Source organism: Apodemus sylvaticus, chromosome 5, assembly GCF_947179515.1.
Source record: "Apodemus sylvaticus chromosome 5, mApoSyl1.1, whole genome shotgun sequence".
NCBI classification, from domain to species: Eukaryota; Metazoa; Chordata; class Mammalia; order Rodentia; family Muridae; genus Apodemus; species Apodemus sylvaticus.
In genome coordinates this window covers 131,949,433-131,970,572 of record NC_067476.1, presented here as the reverse complement: position 1 = coordinate 131,970,572, position 21,140 = coordinate 131,949,433, and the positions used below count along the sequence as shown (strand labels likewise).

At 42.7% G+C, this 21,140-nt stretch overlaps 1 protein-coding gene across 2 annotated transcripts in view; it reads left to right on the top strand.

Moving 5' to 3' along the window:
• The first annotated feature begins 291 nt into the window (after positions 1-291).
• Napb (NSF attachment protein beta) overlaps positions 292-21,140 on the top strand; it is a 37,338-nt gene continuing 16,489 nt past the window's right edge. The window contains exons 1-3 of one of the 2 annotated variants that reach the window (XM_052183837.1): positions 292-450; positions 15,997-16,076; positions 19,805-19,921. In XM_052183837.1, coding sequence (XP_052039797.1) covers positions 353-450; positions 15,997-16,076; positions 19,805-19,921 — 295 coding nt within the window. In that variant the 5' untranslated portion in view covers positions 292-352. Of the gene's footprint in view, positions 451-15,996; positions 16,077-19,804; positions 19,922-21,140 lie in introns of those variants that run through there. The other variant, XM_052183836.1, reaches the window with a different exon arrangement.

Sequence of the window (21,140 nt, the reverse complement as noted above, 5' to 3'; positions counted from 1 at the left end):
ACACACACACACACACAAACACACACACACACTTTACATTCCTTAAAACCTTGAAGTCCACCTTGGTCCAAGACCCTTCCAGAAGGCCACGCCCCTTCTCCCTCCTCCCTCGAGTCCGGGAGAATTCGGGGTCCCCGGAGACAAGCACCCGCCCGGTTCTGCCCAGCAGCCTTCTGGGAATTGTAGTTGTGGCCTCAGACACAGCTGCCATTAAGGTAGAGTTTAGGACTACAGATCCCAAAAGGCCACGCGTGCGCTCCGCGCCTGCGTATCCGCACCTGCAAGAGGAAGGGCTAAGTCGTCCCGGGAGCCTCGCAAGTCAGCAGAGGAGGCTTTAGCTGCAGCGGGTGACATGGACAACGCAGGGAAGGAACGAGAAGCAGTCCAGCTTATGGCGGAGGCCGAGAAGCGAGTGAAGGCCTCCCACTCCTTCCTCCGAGGGTTGTTCGGGTGAGCGCTAGAGGTCTTGCCCTTAGGGGTCTTGGTGCCCGATTCCCTGCCCATCCGGCTGTCACCTCAGAGTACCCCGCGCAACTGCTTAGGGTTCCGGGATTCCCAGTGGCCTACTCTCTGTTTCGGGTCCCATAGCACCCAGGGCCTCATCGCATCCCTTGGTCCATGACTGGGGTCTCTCCAGTCTGCACACACTGCAAGCCCCAGAACATTTTGGGGATCCTCAGGCCTTGGGCACCCCTCACCCACGCCCGGAGAACCCCTAGCTCTTAATCCCCAGGCACCCTTAAACAGCCCAGAACACCTACGCGTCCTCGCGTCCTCTGAGATCTCTGTGGTCCCCCATACCCCTTGCGTCGCCAACGGTCCGGTGCTGGCGCCACGGTCCGCGCCAAGCTGCCCCTTCGAGGATGCCAACCCTTCTGGTGGACCAGATTTATTCTTTTCCCTTAGTCGGGGCCGTAAATCACCTAGGGAGCCAGGACTGTGAGGCTCTGGAATTCAGCCTGGAGCTTGGCATCTGCTGGCGGCTCTTGGGGAGCGCGAAGTCTGCGCCCCTGTATCCCGGGCACTTGCCCACTGGCCTTGGCCCAAGGGCCTTGAAATCATTTCCTCCTTGGTGTGTTGTTTCATATGCCAGAGTGAGTTGTATCTGTAGTTCGGACCTCCTGTTTGATGAACTGTATGTAACATTGCTCCTGTTTAACGTCAGTATCCTTTGGGAATCCCGTGCTTTTGTATAGCTCTTACATGCTATGCTAGGGAAGGGCTTACATTCTGAGCTTTCAAAATGCAGAGCCTGCACTGAGAGCTTGTGGAAGAATTCTGAGCTGTTGATTATGCGAATGATTCAGCTGTTTATGACAATGTAGAAATTACGTGTGCCTCCTATTTTTTTCTTCCTCCATTTGAAAGTGAAAGATCTGTACCAAGCACAGATTTTAATTATCAGAAAGGACACATGGTACATACTTAACTGCTGCGTTGATTTCTGTAAAAATTCAGTTTAGACACCAAGTTCTGAAAACATACCCAATGAGCTCTGGCTTTTATTTTTACTTCATTTGGCTACTAATTATATTAATTATGTAATCGTTTAATTGAACCCCATTTTGTTTCCATCTCCAGGAAACGCTTAGTGTCACTTTGATACAGTTTATGGTACCATGGTCTGCCAAGATAGGGGAGGAGACCATCCTTGGAGACCTCTAAGGGCATTTGTCACTGCTAGATCTTAAGTTTCTCACATAATGTGAAGCTTGACACTGTAAGTGTAAGTTACAGATATTACTTCCCTTTTAAAAGAGACAAGGAACATTGCAGGTGCCAAAGACTAATTCTTGTCTGTGAGACACAAAACACACAAGATCCACTCAGTTTGTATGAAATGTAGTGGCAGAGTAGATCACCTTGGGAGAGGATGTTAGTACACATTTCAGATCAGTATGTGCTTCCTCAGCCAGTTATGGACATGTATTTTGGTCAAGAGGAACATTGTTTTGAGGAAACTAGGTCAAATCTTGAGACACTCCGGAAAAGGATTTTGAGGAATCTTTATTTGTGAAGAAACATCTTTTTGGCTGTTATTGGTCTGTCAGTGGCAGGCCATGTAGGAAGACTGTCATTTTCCATCCACACTCAAGTTTGTGTACAGTCACGTAGAAGCAGCAGTTCAGGTTATTACCATGGGGTTATAACAGGTTAGCTTTGCTTCTTTGGACCTTGGTTTCTCCTGCTATGATCCAGTGTGACTCATGATTAATAATCAATGAGTTTATAAAATACTTAGACCTATGGATGTTGAAAATGGCTGTGGGATGACTATCCACATATTCATCGAGACTGGCAACCCCTCTTAGCAAGGAAGCATAAGGGCAGATGGATTGAGTTTTACAGGATTTCAGAGCCAAAAGTGTGGTAGCTAGCCTTAATAAATTCCTTAAAAGAGTTATAGCTAGGTCAAGTGTCCTTTGTACTGTGAGGACTGGAAGGTTTTCAGTCATATTTGGTCCTGAAAAACTTAGGAGGAGAATATGTAGGACTTCATGAGATTCATTATAAATATATAAGTATTTGAAACCCCAATCTATTTAGTTACTATGAGAAGACTATGATTTTGTATCAGTTTTAGATGTTTAAGGTCCTGTGGGTGTGGCATTGCGAGCATCTGTCATCACCTTACAAGTTGCCCTGCCCCACCTCTCTTTGGTTCGATCCCTCATTTACGGTAGTGTTATCCATTTGCATGTGAGACTCTCAAGTTAACAGGCAATTAATAATAGCAAGTATCATCAACATTCCTGTTTAAGAGACTGACAGGTGATGATTTAAGGATGTGTCAGACATTTTAAAAGGCATTTGGCTTATTGCAGATGTTTCACATCACTGACAGTTAATCTCCTAACTGCAGATTAAAGTGTAGCTTGACTTATCTCCTCTATCCTGAACACTGCTTTTGTGATAATACTATGTTCTCAGTATTGTTACATAACTCTGCCTTTTTGTTGTTGCTTTAGATAGAACTATGCATGGAAATTCACAAGAATGAGTCCACTGCATGTTTTTCCAGCCTGGCAGCTGGAGGTTTGGGGTGGGGGGTGCATCGGTATGTTTATCCCCCAGCAAGGCCTCTTACAGCTCCCCTACAAGAAAACAGTTTGAAAGGATGCAGACGTGCCTACAACCAATGCTACCTCTGTTTGGTTTTCTGTTTTATTCCCGGTTGAAGAGTAAGTGTTCTATTGTTTTTTGTTTGTTTGTTTTCTTTGTAGCTGTGCAGCCAAATTCTCACTTTTTCTGAAGAGCACAGTGTAAAATGACTACTGAAAAAGTCAAAATTTCACTTAGTGCCTTGTCAGGACGGAGCTGTGGAAATTTGTAGTTAAAGTTTAATTTAGCACCTCAACTATCTGCTAGAATGATCTTGAGCTGGCCAAACTGACAATGGGATACTTTCCAAGTGTGAAGACCTCTTTGCTATCTTCATTTGTTGCTCAGGAACATGTGGTGAGGGTGTCTGGCACAGAACACATTGAAGAAAGCCATACTTAGGGAATGATAGGAAAATGTCTCTGAGCTTCATTTGTGTGTGTGTTTGTTTGAAGTGCTGGAGATGCAACCACAGGCCTTGTACATTGTTAAGCAAACATTTATCCTGCTAGTGAGCCATATTCTCAACCCCCTGATGGTTCCTTTGCAATGTTCCTTAATCTCAGGACTATAAGAGAGGTGGTCTCAGTGTAAATTTAATGAAGGATCCTTTTGGGTTATTGCAACTAAGCATGAGTCTGCTTAGTACCTGTCTGTGAAGATTCAGATATTTCTTAGATACTGTAGACTATATCCATAGTGTTCCCTTGTTTTTATTTCAGTGAAGATTGTGTTTCCATGTTTAGCACAATCTCAAAGCTAGTGATAGCTTTGAGAGGGAGCATAATACATATTTTCTCAGTTATGATTAATACTTAAATGTATATTTAGTTTTTTTTTTAAGTCATTAATCATCTGGATGTGGTGACACATGCCTTAAATACCAGCATTAGGGAGGCAGAGGCAGGTAGATTTGTGTGAGTTCAAGGCCAGCCTGGTCTACATAGTGAATCCCAGAACAGCCAGGCCTATGTAGAGAAACATTTCAAAAACAAAACAAAAAACGAACAAACCACAAAGAATAGGAAAAACAATAAAATCATTAATGTGGTCACCCAATATCTAGCAGGAGGATCTTGAGTTTCCTTTCAACCTATCTCAAAAACAAGAGAGTAAATGTAGACTCCGTTACTAATAAAGATGAAGATACAGTGTAAGACACATGAGGCTATTTGTGCATATTTGTTATAACTTAACTAAGATACGGATGTGGATAATTGTGTATAGAAAAATAATAATACATGCTGTCATTTAAATCTGTAATTCTAGGACTTTGTACTTCTGATATTTTTTCAGATATTGCTTATTTCATGAGAATTATGATTGCAAATAATATTGCCCTGTCCTGGTTGATTGTTTATGTCAACTTGACGCAAGCTAGAGTTATCCAGGAAGATGAACTGCACTTGAGAAAATGTCTCCCTAGATTGGTCTGTAGGCATTTTCTTGATTTAATGATTAATGCAGAGTGGGAGGGTACAGCCCCAGGACTCTGTCCTACTTATAAGAAAGCAGGCTGAGTACCCATGCAAGCCAGTAAGCAGTAAGCAGTGTCCTGCCATGGGCTTTGCTTCAGGTTCTGCCTCTAGCTTCCTGCCTTGGTTTCCATCACTGAACTAGGAGCTGGGACGTGTAAGCCAAATGAACATTCTCATCTCAGAGTTGCCTTTGACCACTGTGTCTTATCACAGCAATACAAACTCTAAGACCCCCAAACTGGCATGTTTTCTAAATAGCAAAAAAAAAAAAAAAAAGGGTAAACCAACAGTGTCCATGTTACCAGATCACAAGTGTTATACAGTTAGGCCTTCAGAACTGTGTTCATTTGATTAGATGATAAAGTCAGCATTACATTCAAAACATTTCCGCAGCTCACACAGTTACAGGAAGTTCAAGGTTGGAATTAGAATTTCAGAATGCTAACTTTTCTGTTTTCAAGTAAAACTTGTCAAAACAATGAAAATCTTACATATAATTAATTAGTCAATATTGTTTGAATTAAAGCATATTTCTCATGGTAGGGAACTCCTGTTTTGCTGGGTATTTTTCTTCATGGGCCATAGTTCTATTTGAAAAGCCTTATCAATATCTTTGGAGATAAAAATTCTTTTTCTCCTTCAGTTACCATTGTCTTGATTAGTGGATGGGTTCCTGTTGAACTGTCCTTTCATTCTTGGAATAAACTCCTCTGAGATGCTGTGAGCCCAGGCTGGTTTCAAATTTGTAATCAGGCTACCTGCTTGAGCCTCCTGGAGTTAGGGTATCAGACTAATGTGTTTTTTTTTTTTAATTTCCTTTATTTTTTTTTTTAAACAAGCTCTGTTGGAACCTGTTTTTACACAGTTTATTTAGAATAATTTTACTTTTGATTCTTTGTGTATAGCCTTTATCAGGTCAAAATGTTGAAGTTATAGGTGCCTCAGAAAAAGAGTTTAGCTTGTTTCTCTCTTATCATGTGCTTTTTTTTTTCTTTAAATGGGTTGTGTAGCTACACTTCTAGTGAAACTGTTGGGTTTGAAAGTGTGTATTTTCATTTCTTTTCTTAGTTTGTTTTTAGCGTGTTTGGTGTACGTGCATACATCCAGAAGCCTGAGGAGAATGACACGTGTCTCTCCTCTAACACTTTCTGCCTTGTTCTCTTGAGGAAGGGTATGCATCTTACTGAACCTGGCACAAGGCTGATGGGCAGCATACCCAGCATTGGTTCTCCCATCTCCTCCCTGAACAGTGCTGGGCTCACAGGTGTGTGCACTGCCCTTCCAGTATCTCCCGAGCCCGGTGATTAAGTTCTTTCACTAACATTGGCTATTTTGGGGTGTGTGTGTGTGTTGAATTTGGAATATTTAAATACACTATATGTTCTAAAGTCAATTTTAATAAATTATATTTTCTCAGAAAATTATTCATTTAATCTAAAATTGACTTGCAGAGTTATGCCAGAATCTTTTTTTAATTTCTAAAAGTGTTCTTTTTCAGTATTTTCTTTTTTGCTTCTTGGTATTTACTTTTGCATTATTATTTCTTCCCTCTTCTCCCCTGATTTTTTTTGACCCTTTATTCTCCAGCAACCAGTAAGTATCCTCATCTGTTCTGCTGTTTGCATACCTTTTACCTTATTTCTCTTTCTGCCTTTGTTGCTTTTTTGAGTTTCCTTGTCATTTATTTTTCCCTCTGGCTCTTTTTTGCAGGGGCATTAATTTGCTGTCTCTATTTTGCTTATGTGAATCTGATTTAGGTGTGAATTCTTAAAGTGCTTTAACTGTGTGCTGTAGGGCCTGATGCACAGTGCTTTCATCTTAAGTGTTTGCTCTGTGTTCTAGGAGTTGTTGGGGATATCCTTCTAGACAGAAGAGACTGTTTTTTTAAATTTCTGTTTTATTTCCTTATGATTAGAAAACCAACAGTGATTTCTCTGCTTTCTTTGCTGCTTAATATGTTATCAGTGCTCATGAAGGGGCATCTGAAGGTGGATGCATGCTTTGATAGAGATCTATAATGTCTAACTAGTGACTATATAATTAGGACTAGGCCTTTTGTGTCTTTATTGATCTGATATGCTTTCGACTGAGAGAGGCATGTTAATGTCTTGTCTTTGTGTGTTTCTGTGGATCTCCTGTAGTTTCTGCTTTAAGAAGGTGACTATTGCTTTATTCAGTTAATACAATTCCATTATGATCTTTATATTTACTATTATAGAATGATCTTATTCTATCTTACATGATGCTTTTGAGTCCAAATTCTACCTTGATCATTCCAGAATACTAGGATACTCAGACATGTTTTTAAATTGTGTGCATTTCCTATTTTGGGACTATGTATTATATAAGAAAGATCACACAGTCATCCAGTGACCATGTGTCCTGTGTCAGCCAGCTCTCCCTTCCCCACAATCTGTGATGGCTTTGTGACTGACTCTGGGGAAGTTAAGTGGAAAGGACATATACTTTCCCTAGAAAGTACAGGCCTATCCCGTGTTTCTGCCTTGAGACGTTAAGAAGGGGACACCCTGGGTAGAGTGTGAGGGCCCTTAGGAAAGAACCAACATCACAGCCCTCCTGCAGGTGAATTGAGCTAAAGAAGCCTTTACAGGACATCAGGACTTTTTGAGCTTGTGACCCATATAACAGTTGGTTGTTGTGTGCTGGTTTTGTTGTTTTATATTTCAGATAAAGTCTCACTGTTTACCTCTCTGGCTGGTCTAGAACTCAGTTATGTAGACCAGACTGGTTTCAAACTTCTGGTGTATGTTTTTTATACCACCTTTAAAAAATATTTTTATATATACATACATATATATATACATACATATATATATACATATATATATGTGTATATATATATATATATACACACATACATATATATCCTGCGTGTATGTCTGCACCACATATGTGCCTGGTGCTCAAGGAGGCCAGAATAGGGTGTCAGATCTTCTGAAACTGTAGTTACAGACAATTGTGGACTTCCTTATAGGTGCTAAGAATTGAATCTGGGTCCTCTGTAAGAGCAACTGAGGCTCTCTGGTGCATTTCTGCCTCTATATCCTAAGCCTTTCAGAAGAGACATTAGCTGTGCCTCTTCTGTGGCTCTGTTTTGTGAGCAAATCTGAAAGTGATATTGATGGGACTGGTTCTCAACTGTTGAAGCTTTTTGTTGGATTTACTGTATTTTATAACTTACCTGATTTTTTTTTTTGTGATCTCTTTATTTGAAGATGTTTGTGGTTTGTTCAGCAGTTACAGTTATGACATAAAGCTTTTAAAAATAGTCCAGCTCCTGCTCCTTACTTAGACCTTGTTATTTCATTTGTTCTGAAAACACCTATCCCCCATGCTCTTGAAAGTGTGTGTACCTTCTCCTTCCTCCACTGCCTGCTTTTGTTGGTTTGGTGTGGGAGTTTTGCTATTTGTATTTAGACACACACAAAATTCCTTTGCTTCCTTTGCATTTTTGTTTTTTTAACCCTTCTCATTATATCCTTTAGTCTTAGTTCTGTAATAAGATGTATCCAGTGCCCACCCACTGACATTCTCTGGTCCTCTCTTAGTCTTCCTGAAGTTTTGGGGTTTATTTGTGGCACATAACGAATGGCTTAACTAGCCATTTGAGAGTAGTATGACTTTGTTTCTCTCTCTAGTTCTTGGAAAATTCAGCTGTCAGCTATGCACGCTAGCATTGAAGCCAGTTCTAACTTGGAATTTTTAGGTTTGTAAGCACCTTTGTATTGTGATATGGGAGCCCAGAGATTTTCTTTATTTATGGAATTGGATAGCTTACCAGTATTCCTTTCCTCTAGAAACTATATTTTTGTGATCTTTTTACTCTACTTGTTCACCTAAATGTGGTTAAGAGCACTAAACAATGACCATTCTATAGCCTGGATATTGTTGTGTCTTGGAATTCTACAAAGTACATAGTCCATTACTTTTTAATTCACCCTCACTCAAGTTTTCGGGATGGGGCAGAACCTAGCCAGATTCTTTGCCAGAATATGCCACAAATGGTCCTGTTCCTAATAGAGTTCTTGTTTTCTCTCTGAAACACAGTGAGTCATACCCTCACTGTTCACATTTATATCAGCATTCTTCTCTACCCCCAGTGCAATAGCACATTAAGCTCTATTTATAGCACCCCAGGGCTTTGCTAGTCTATGTTCCAATCTTCCATATTTCTCCTGCAAATCAGCCTCATGATCAGGTTTATCGCAGCAATAACCCCACTTCTGATACAAACCTTGTATTATTTACTTTTTTGCTGTAGCAGGATATCTGACAAAAGCAACTTAAGAATTTTTTTGTCTCGAGGTTTGAGAGAAGTCCATCATGGTAGAGGTGTGGTAGTAGGTGATTTCATGATTACAGGATCATGTGGCTAGGACGTCTTACCTATGGAACAGGAAATAGAGACCATACGACCATACAGGAAGCAGAGTCCAGCTATAAATATCAAGGACCACTCAAGTGACCCACTTCCTTCATCAAGGTTCAATCTAAAGGCTCTACAACCTTTGTTTCATTGTATATATATATATATATATATATATATATACATACCTACACACACATATTCATTCTGCTTAGTCTGTATAATATATGTATATATGTATGTATGCATGCATGCATGTAGGGCTGACCATTTAAAATTGGAAAATCAATTGGTAGTTCTTACCTAGGGAAAACTATTTCTCTCACTCCCACTCCTTAGTTGCTTGTAGTTCCTTGTGAAGGGTTGAAGCCTTGTGGGCTTTGCCCCCCATCTACTATGGTATGCCTATTGTTATTTTTGTTCAGCTCATGTTTAGGCTATGATGTTGATGAGACTTTATGGTTATATAACCATAACCATATGGTTATAGAACTTGTGTCAAAACAAACATCAGTAGCAACCACCCAAAACCAAACAGGTTATAACTTCTGATGTTCCTATGAAGCAGTAATCTTACACAGTCTCCCTGACTGGCTCTTAAAATCTCTCTGTCCCCTCTTACTCAGTGTTCCCTGAGCGGTAGGGAAGTTGTTTCGTAGACGTATCCATTGGGACTGGGTTCCACAGGACTGTTTTCATTGGGCATGGCTTTCTATAATGGTCTCCATCTTGTTGCAAAGAGAGGTTTCCTTAAAGAGTGGTGAAGAGTAGACTTATCTATAAATATAAGGACAAGCATTTAGAATGTACAAGTTATGTTGTTGCTGTTTAGTACAGTGGAGGTTGTAGGAGCTCCTTCAAGATCTAGGACTTCACTAGCCCTGGGTAGTGGTTAGGTTAGGTAGTTAGGATATCTCCAATACCAGGTAAATATCCTTCTTGTTGAGCAGGTCTTAAGTCTAATTAGAGCGCCATTGGTTGCGTGAGTACAAACATTGCACCCCTAGGGTTATTGTGTTACTGGTTCATCTTTGTGGTCCACAGGCATCATAGCTGAGTAGGACTGTCACTTGCCTTCCTCCTTTGGATGCTTTTTTGGTGCTTTTTAGTACCATAAACGCTAGTCCTCGGGAGGACACATTATGGTCAGTTCCAGCTCAGGTGTCTTTGGGCCCTGAGTTTGAAGTGTATGGTGTCTTTAGCATAGAGACTTTCCTTTCACCTCTTGGAGGCAATCAGTGGCAATATCAATAGCCTATGATATCTGAGACATCATCATTGATGAACCAACACTTCAAAAGAGGGCTTTTCATGCCTGGTTTTAGATGTTTTGTTATATGGTCTTTGGCTCTTGGAACATTTTCAACCCAGATGAGAAAATTTCATGTTAACAATATAAGCATATTTATATAGACTAATGTGCATTATAGGGTCACTTAAGGAAGATAGTTAATAATATGATTTCTTATGACTTTTTCAGACTTTCTTACTGTTATTTTATCTTCTCTCCTTTTCCTTATTTATGGCAGAGATACTTTTAAATAGAGAGTGAGTGGATTTGTATCTCCTTGCTTGATATTTTCTGATTTTGCTTGCTGCGCTGAGGAACACATGAGCAACTTATTAAAAATTGCTATGTAGAGCTGGGAACACTACTGCTTGTCTGGAATCCCAGGACTGGAAAAGCAGAGGGATCTTGAGTCTAAGGCTTGTCTGGATTATATAGAGCAAGAACTTGTGTCAAAACAAACATCAGTAGCAACCACCCAAAACCAAACAGGAAACAAACTCAACAACAGTTAAACCACTAGCAGCAGCAACAAAAAAAAAACAGTGATGTGGACAGATTCTTCCATCAACACACTCAGCATCCAGTGCTGTCATTGTAACCTGTGTGCCGGGCTCTGGTCTGACCTCTTGCTGCAGGTTAGGCTAAGGAGATGTTCCTGTCAGTGAAGAAGAAATGTTCCCCTGGGTGACAACTTCCCCCTACACACCTCACCATCAGCCAAGTAATAAGCACAGTGGTCCTTGCCTTTGTATTAGCCCTCAGGGTATCTGGATTATAGGCCTGTATTCTCTCTGGTTGTGCCTGCACACAGATGAGATGCCATAGCTGTAATTATTTGAGATATTCCTACTCTTAATATCTTGTGATTTTAGAGGCAGCTTCATTTCTGCCTCTGCAGTTGTCACCTTTTCCTTTTGGGTACATCTCATGATGTGTGTGCCATTAATTCACTCCAGTCTACTCTGATACCTCCCTCCTCCCACCCACAGTTTTAAAATAGTTTGTATTATAGTTGCCAGTGTGCTCTGTGCTCCAAACAGTGATTACTTGGGGTGGGGAAATAATAGGATTTGAGAGGATTTGGGGATTACTTAACTTCTGACAGCTTTGCTCTCCACTGGCCCTTAGAGGCTGCCTTGGGACTTAGTCTACAGAGGAACAGGGTGGGGCTAGAGGTGCTGTCTCAGGCACTCTCACCTCCTCCGTAGTGTTGTCTGGTACATACTGACCGACCTCAGTAGCTGTTTACTCAGTATGTGGCCAAGAAATTCCGGCCTCTGAAATGAAGGGGTGCTACAAGGCCTCAAGTGGAGCCAGGTCTTGTGCCTGCTGGAGTTTCCTTTCTTGGTGCAGAAAATGTCTCCTTGTTCAAGGTCAGAAAGTCCTGATGCCAGAGGATGCTTTAGCTCAGTTTATCTTTTTTCATGCCACTCTGGTGCCATATGCTGGCATCATGTCACCTCATAGCAGAGATTCTTTTCAAACTCTGTTGTGTCTCCAAGAATGTTCTGCTCTCTGTGGAGCTCAGGATAGCCATCAGTTGAATTATTTGAATGTAAATACTGAGTATTGGTCTTTAAAACTTGTAATATTTAGTGTTCATGTACATAAAGTAACTAGTTGAGGTACTTTTAAAGACATGTTCCAAAAAGTATACAATTTTATTGGTTTGTGGAGTCTGTTATTTTCCTTCCATCTTTACATGGTTTAGAAACTGAATTTAGGAATTTAGATTGACAGATAAGAATCTTTACCCTATCAGCAGCCTACCTTTTATTTTTATATGGCTACGCAAAGCTTACCCACCCCACTTGGGGACAAAGGCTGGCCTGAGACTCATTGTGTTGTGGGTGATAACATTGAACTTCCGATACTCTTGTCTTTACTCCTCTGATATTGTAGATCTGGGGCCTTCCTGTGCATTGTAGATGGATTGGATGAGGATTGTACCCAGGACTTTGAGCGTGGTAGACAGCACTCTGCCGCTGAGCCATATCCCCAGCGTATTCTGGCTTAGGAAGACTAAGATGATGAGTCTTCCTTAGATGGTGTGTTGGTTTGTTGTCATCTGCTTGCTTTTGAGACTGGTTCTCATATAGCACAGACTGGCTTCAAACTCGCTAGGGATGACCTTAAACATCTGAACCTCATTCCTCTACCTTCCAAGTTTCAGGGTTTCAGATATACATGCCTGGCTTTGTTCGTTTCTTTGTTTTTAAGATTGATTTTTATGTGTATGGCTGTGTGCAAATGAAGGCAGGTACCTTTGGAGGTCAGAGGCCATGGGATCTGTATCGAGAGTTACAGGCTATTGAGTGTGGGTGTAGTTGCTTGGGTAAAAGTATGTGTTCTTAACCACTAAGGCATCCCTTCAGCCCCCCTTCTCAAACAATGAGAATGCTTGTAGTAAGTCTGGTCAGGATCGGTGTCTCTTGATTTAATCCAGCTAGCTCATTCAGCCTTCTCACAAGGATCTCTAGATTTGAAGTCAGGAGTTAGCTGCACCACTGTACTGAGTGGCCATGGTGAGCTGCTGACCTCCAAATGACAGTGTCTCTTCTGTGAGATGAAGGAAGTGTCCTCTCTGGTTATTATAATTTAAAAAATGACCTGTTGTGGCAATATCTGGGTGTGAGCTTAGCACAGCACACGAGTTCTGTTGTTTGCATCTTGAAAGTAGGATAAGGTACATTTTAATTAAGCTAGTTTTATTTAGAAACTTAATATAAATGGCTGCACTGCTCTGTAATTACAGTTCAAGATTCCGGGTACTTGACAGAAAACAAGACCCAGGGAACAGCTAGCTCATGTTAACTGTGACTAAAAGTGAGAAACTTCTCCTGTGAGGAATTTTCCACTAGGGAAGCCTACTCATTGCTTTTGAGAGAGAGAGAGAGAGAGAGAGAGAGAGAGAGAGAGAGAGAGAGAGAGAGAGAGAGAGAGAGAGAGAGAAGAAGGAAGGTATAGGTAGATGGATTGATGACTCACAGGCTAAGAGTACTGGCTATTCTTCCAGAGGATCTGGGTTCAGTTCCCAGTACCTACATGGCAGCTCACAACCATCTGTAATTCCAGATCCAGGGGATCCGACACCCTCTTCTAGCTTCTGCAGGCATTCAAGTAGACACACACCTACATACATAAAAGTAAGTCTTTAAAAGAATTTTAATGTGGATTTGAAGTGGAGAAAAAGGACCTGAAGGCTGAGGTCGAAAGCTGAGGTTGAGGGAACAGCTTGATGACAACGTGCCATCCCTTGGGTGACATGGCCCCAGGTCATTTATTTGGCCGCCAGGCATAGCAGTGTTATTGAGATATTATACACCTAGCAAATAATTTACCTGTCTAAAGTGTTCAATGATCTTTTAAAATGTTTGCATATTAGAGCTGCGCAACCATGAAGAAAAAACAGCCCCAAATGACAGTGCGCCCTTTGCCAGTGGCACCCTTCCTGCCTTTCCCCAGCACTCTTGGCTCTAGATGTCCCAAGTCTGGTTTGTGACATCACAACAGAATGTCTGAGACTGGGTAGTTTGAAGGGGTGGGTTTCTCATTTCTGAAGAATAGAACTTACAAAAGCCAAGGCACTGGCATCAGCTGCAAGCCTTTTCTGTCCTTGCATGGCGGAAGTCTGCAGGGAGGGGACAGATGTTGTGCACTTGTTTGTCAGAGATCCTACCCCACGAGCGCTTGCTTTAGCTCTCTTGGTTCACTGATCATGACCTACCCAAGCTCTCTGGGCATGTCCTCGTGTTCACTCTCTGTCAAGTCTGTTTCCACCCTCCACTCTGAGGTCCTCATTGTATGTGCTGTGGTCAGAGCCTCTTGGGCCTTGGTTTTCCTCTGTGATTTTATATTTGCAGTATAGACACACAAGATAGATGTCTTGTGTGGAAGGACCTGAGCTAATTAGAAGCAGAGTTGAATTTAAAAACTCTAAAAGGTAAACAACAAAGATTAATTTGGCTTTATGTCTGAAGTAATTGCTGACTATATAAAGTTATCCCTTAGAGGCTGAAGAGGTAAGATAGTTGAGTGGTTAAGAGCACTGGCTGTTCCTCCAAGGACCTAGTTCCAGTCTTGCACCCATATGGTGGCTCAGAGCCATCCAGTCCAAGGAGCTCTGATGCCCCTTCTTTGCTCTGTGGGCACTTGCACATGCATGGTACACAAACACACGTGCAAAGAAAACACTCAGATACATAAAGTAATTTGTATAATTAAAAATGACTATCAAGTTATATCAAGCAAAATATCAACTGATATTAAGCTATCAGACTGTGGAATTAGCTACCTAGTGAAGAACTTTCTAGAACTATATGTATTCTAGCTGCTATGGAATGCCCTCTTCTCAAGATGTTACACAGTAACTTTCTTTACCTGGTGAGGCTGTGGCTCTAAGGTCCTTCCATATTGGAGACAGGTTGAACTGTGCCAGAGATGACAGGCCATACAGTGACAGAGCAACAAGATAATGTGGCACTTGTTCAGTGCTTTGTTTTCTGGGATGTGTGGCTTTTGAGGAGATTGGGGTGTTGCTTTTGAGATAGTCTCACCATTGAGCTCAGACTGGCCTGGAACTCACATGCCTCGTGCCTTCGTCACTCCAGTGTGGGTGTCACAGGCCTGGGCCACATCATCTGGCATTGGGTGTTGTGCTAAATGCTTAAAGAATGGCAAGATCAAGTATCCTCACCCTTCACAATGTAATCTTTGAGAACTACACTTCTAATATAAAGAAATCTGTTTACCCTTCCTCATAGAAAACTTGCATTACAAAATTTAAGATGTATTTATTTTTTGTGTGTATGAGTATTTTGTCTACATGTATGTTTTGGGTACCACATACATGCTTGCTGCCCATTGAGGTCAGGAGAGGGTACCAGATCCTCCTGGAACTAGAGTTACAGATGTAAACCTCCATATAAGTGATAGGAACTGGACCCAGGTCTTCTGCAACAACAAGTGTCCTTAACCGCTGAGCCCTAAGTTACAGTGTAGTTACATTTCTGGACCTTGGATTCACCAAATCTTTGTCTGGGTGTTGTTTTTATGATATTTGCTGTGTGGTCCTGTGCAGTAACTTTAGCACTGCATTCATTCCTCATCCTCCTCTGGACTTTGGGATCAAAAAGAGTCTTTTAGTTTGTATTTCCATTGTTGTGAAGAAATATGATGAATAGGGCAGGGCAACACTTACAAAAGAAAACATTTCACTGGGACTAGCTTAACAGTTTCAGAGGTTGAGTCCATTATCATCATGGCAGGAAACATGGCAGCATCCGGGCAGGCATGTGCTGGAGGAGCTGAGAGTTCTCTATCTTGATCTGAAGGCAGCAGGAGACTATGTTCCATACTGGGTGGAGCTTGAGCTTAGAAGACCTCAAAGCCTCCCCCACCCCACAGTGACACATACACTTCCTCCAACAAGGCCACACCCATCCCTATAAGGCCACATCTCCTAATAGTGCCACTCCCCAGGGGCCAAGCATTCAAACACATGAACCTATGGGAGTCATCCCTATTCAAACTACCACAAAGACTATCTGTTTTTTTTTTTAATAGCTGTTAAGATTCTGTAGTTTGTCTTGTGCCCAGAAGAGTGTTTCAGAGTTATAGTAATATAATAATAGTTATTTAATAAAAAAATAATAATCTCAGTATTATCTTAGGGAGGGGAGAGATGGATGGTTATTAACAAGAACAGAAGTGTAACCTTGCATTTAAATTTCTCTTAGAGGAAACACAAGAATAGAAGAGGCATGTGAAATGTATACCAGAGCTGCAAATATGTTCAAGATGGCCAAGAACTGGAGTGGTATGTACAGTGTTTTGTTTATCTACCAGGCAAATACTTTATAAACAATTTGGTAGGAAGACAGGGCTGTGTGTTCCCTTTAAAGAGCGAGAGAAGTGTTGGTACTGAGAGGATCGTCATCTCAGGTAACTAACCTGGTTTCAAGGTTGAGCACTGGGACATTGTCTGTCTCAGCTTCTGCCAGCCACCCAGTGCAGTAGGCTTCTGGTGTCTAAAAGCAAGAATGCCATGGACAAGGGAGGGTAAGTACTAATTTTTTTGCTGCTTAGAATTATTGTCCAGTGCCTTAATTATAGGAAAAGTTATCGAGAACTAACAAGATAGATGGAAATGCCTTGGCATGAGTTGAGAATTTAAAGCATTCTGTACTCTGAATCCACTGAGAACTGAGTGACAGTGGGAGATCCTTGCCCCAAGAGCTAGCACATTCCTTAAGGTAAGCCCTCAGAGGGGGCAGATCGGGGGATGCTTCTCCCCATCCAAGGGATTGCCCTCGCTAACACTAATTAAAGAGAAAATACATCTTCTTCTTCCCTTGGAGAAAGAGACTTCTGTAGCTCAGATGGTGATGGGGTCGTTTTGCAAGTGAACATAGAGGCAGACTTGGGTCAGAGAGAGCCTAGGTCTCGCACTCGGCAAAGAGCTGTTGTAAGGGCGCCTTCCTCTCACTAGCTGCTGTTTCCTGCTGCCTTTAAGGCAGACATTTTGTTTCAAAGGAGAAGATGCTTTCAAACAAGGTGGATCTGAAAGGTTGCACCTGATTCTGAAGTTCCTTTGACAGCTTGATTTGCAATAGAGCTTTAGTTAAAAGGGAAAGGGAAGGGTTTCAAAAGCACTTATGCCCACGTTCTGTTTTACTGAACTACAGACGAAAATAAACAGAATGGTCCCAGCAGCCTGTTCAAGTCCTGTAATCGCAGGTGAAAAGCCATCTTATCCCAGAGTGCTTACCCATCTGCTGGGAGACTCAGTGGAAAGGCCCTAATCCTCCATGTACTTGTGGAGGCCTTTCATGTCCCCTGCCTCTGTCTGTTGCCAGGGAGGTATTCTCCAGTTAGTACCCCAATGCCCCCATGTTCAGCCCTTTCTCGGTTTTGTATTGAGACAGTGCCTGACTGACTTTGTTGTCCAGGCTATCTTGGAACTCATTATAAGCCCAGATAGATCTTGTACTTGGAGCCGTCTTGCTGCCTCAGTTTCCCATGTACTAGGATGGTAGGCATGTGCCATCATGCTTAGCTCCTGGCAGTCTTACTGAGGCTGAGTGAGTCAGGTCATATATTGAGTCAGAGCTTCCAGGACGGTCTTCTTTTCTCTCACCTCATCTGCCCATGTTCATGCTCCTGGCTGCCACCCCAGAGCCTTGGCACCTGCTATTACCTGTCTACATACTCTCTCCTTGTTTGTTGCTTTCTTCTGGTCCATCTTCAAATGTTATCTTCACAGCCAGATCTCTTTTGACTACCCTTTATAAACAGAAGCGCTCCACTCTTCCACACTGCCCATATTACCAGCTAGGTGTTTTAGTTAGTCATACCTACATGAACCATCACATGGTGGCCCTCACTAGCATGTGCCTTGGAATGTCAGAGTGTTTATGGGTTTGCAGTCTGACTCCATCTCCAGGGTCCACACTGTGTCTCTGAAGTGGTGGATAGTCAGTATAGAATTTGTTAACTGAATGATTAAACAAGGCCCTGAAGTTAAAGCAGTGGTGCACAGGTGGTGATCATGACACCATTTTGTCTCTTTTTTAATTTTAAAAGTTCTTTTATAATGATTAAGCTAATGCTTTTCAGCCACCATTGAGACTGACAAGTTGGGTAACTTCCCAGAGACTATTCTCCTTAAAGACACTTCCAGGTCAAGAGAGACCAAGCTGCTCTTGTTAGCAGTGATTGGAATCTGTGTTCCAAGCAATGAAGTGGCGGCATGGAATTGTGTAATGAGCACCAACTCTTACCTGGGAGGTAGACGTAGCCAAATGGGGCCAGCTCCTGTGCTGTACTCCCAACAGGAAAAGGACAGGCCATGACTACTTCTGGGACAGTAAACATAGTCAGAAGTAAAATGCCAGTGGGGCTTGTAAAGAAATGAGAAGCATGCTGGGATGTGCTGTGGAAAGTGTGCTCAGTGGTGGGCGTGGCCGGCACCAGTGCACCCAGAACTAGGCCCTGCCAAGCACTTCACTGCAGGTCCAGGTCACTCATTCTTCCAAGGCAGAGCCGGGCAAAGCTCCTGATCAGTTGGTTCCTCCTGCAGCTACCTTAGCCTTGGTGCTTCTCAGAGTCTTGTATTCTTAATGTGGCTCCCCAGCTGCTGGCAGGGATTTTTCTGAGCCAACCCTAGCCCCGAGGCCAGTTCTCACTGGTTGGTGTTTGCATTAAATCCTTTATGCTGCTGGAACAAAGTACCTCCATCTGAGGAATCTATAGAATACAGAAATATATTGCTCAGAGCGTAGGGAACAGAAAAGTCTAAGGTTGAGGTGCCAACAGACTTTGCCTCTGGTAAGGACTCTACCCCACTTCTAAGATTCCATCCTGTTGCTTCATTCCTCACAGCAGAGGGAGCACAGCAGCTTCCTCCTTTCAGTGTCTTCTGTAAGGGAGCTAATTCCACTCTGTGTGGATTAACCACTCCCTTAAGGGACCTAATGGCTGATACTATACCATTTGGATACTCACATACGAAAGGTCAGGGCTACCAACATTCAGACCACAGGAGCACCCGTGCCAAGCTAGGTAGTCAGTGCTTTCTAAATTTCACATGTACTCTTTTGTCAGAAACAGAGGGACAGACCAAAAATTGAACTGGAGCAGGCTCCAGAGTTCGTGTGGCTTCCTTTCCTTGGTGATGATCAGAAGTCTGTGTGGGAATTAGGTTAGTGCTTGTGGAGAGGGTGCCTGGGATACAGGAGACAACTAAAGCCTTCACAGAATTGGCTGCTTGATTTCTTTATGAATTTAAAGCATCATTAAAGTGAATTTAAAGCAAGTGCTTGCTTAGTGGAGTGCACTGCTTTGTGACTGTGGCCAGTACTGCTCCTCGCTCCCACAGCAGTCTGAAGGAGGGGAGACTCACTTAGCAAGAAGAGCAAGGGAAGGAAGGTGGCCCTGACAAGCCTTAGTTCCCAGACCTCTCCTAGGCACACCCTCAAACTTCTAGAACTGACCAGATAGCACCACCAGCTGGAGGCCAAGCGGTCAGAACATGAGCGTGGGCATGGTAGCACCTGACTGTAGTCCTGGCACCGGGAAGGCTGAGGTGGACTTGGATTGAGTTCAGCTTCAGAAAGGACAGGATCCTACCTTAGCACACCACATCTTTCCCCCAAACCCTAGGGCTTCACGCCATTCTGGGCCATGTTTTCCTAGTGGAGCAGATTCGGTGATGACACCTGAGAGCTCGGACCCTGGATTGAGAGATGAGATGAACACCCTGGGCTTCATTGCTTTGCCTTTCTTACCCATGTGAGCTGCCCCCCCCCCCCCCCCCCGTGAGCTTTCTCAGTGTGGACTAGAGTTCAAGAGCATAAATTCTGGCTAATAATCATTGAGAAAGGAGGCTCTGTGTCCAGGATGCTTGGCAGGGAAAGTGACCAACACCCAGATAGATGCGCGTGTTTCAGTTGATGCCTGTGGTCTTGCCTGCAAGGCCTCCTTTTAGAGACTTTGTCTCGTTTGGAAAGGCCGTGTCTCACCATTTAACTGTGGCATCTTCTTCAGCTGCAGGAAATGCATTTTGTCAAGCCGCCAAGCTCCACATGCAACTTCAGAGCAAGCATGACTCTGCCACCAGCTTTGTGGACGCTGGGAACGCTTACAAGAAAGCAGACCCTCAAGGTAAGGCCGCTCGGTGGCCCTGTGCGCCTGGCTTAGCGTCTCCTGTGGCACAAGGCTGGTGTGCCACGTGAGTCCTGGTAATAAGAATTCTTGCGTTATGGGATAAAAAGGAAATTTTGTAAATGTAGTGATGTCTACCCTTGAATCATTAGACATTAATTTGGAAGGGTTCAGGGACATTTGAGACAGATTTTTGTCATGTAGCTAAAGCTGGCCTCAGACTCAGCTCTGCACCCTCTGCCTCTGGTTCCAAATGCTGGGATCCAAGCCCCTCACCTCATCTTCGTGAAGCATGCTCCTCAACTAAGGAGGAAATCCTGATGCTCGTGTACTCCTCAGCGTGTTTCATGTAGTGAGGGAGTGGTTAAGAAGGTGTCAAAGGTGTCTTACGTATGCAGCACTCTATTGTTTTCCTAAGTGCTCTTCAAAACTTTTTTTAATTTTAAATAATAGTGGATTTTAGAAGTAGTAATGTTTTGCAAATGTCATTTCCTTTTGGAGACTATTAAACTATTAAAATCCTGTACGTGTATGTGGCTATCTTTAATCTTTTCTGGTTGGTTGGTTTTTCAAGACAGGATTTCTCAGTGTAGCCCTGGCTGTCTGGAACTCCCTTTGTAGGCCAAGCTAGCTTTGCTCAAACTCACAGAGATCCGCCTGCCTCTGCCTCTACCTCTGCCTCCCAAGTGCTGGGTGCTGGAATTAAAGTGATGCACTGCTGCTGCCACCGCCCCCACCCTACGTCTTTTTTCTTTTGTAGTCTATTTTGTTTAACCTACAAATCTACACATCTAGGACTGTGTCCCAAAGAAAAATGTTGTCCAGCTTTTTTTTTTTGAAGGGTTAACCATATTTTATTTCCTAAGTGAGAAACTGAACACCGTGGGTATAAGCAGAATGGGGGTGAGGGTGGCACAGCAGACTTACAATGCCTTCATATTATAGAATATCACACAGGCATCTAAGTCTCTGGTTTAGGGCTGGTTGTGGTGACACACACCTATGATCCCAGCTCTTGGGAGACTAAGGCTGGAGGCTTGAGAGTTGTAGACCAGCCTGGGATATATATATAAAATGAGATGCTACCTGAACGAAAGCAAAGTTCTGGGTTTCATAGAATGTACTTTGACCTGATACATCCTCACATGCTAAGTTAAATTAAAGAGCTGAGTACTGGATGGCTACAGTTTCTCAAAAAAAAAAAAAAAAAAAAAAAAAG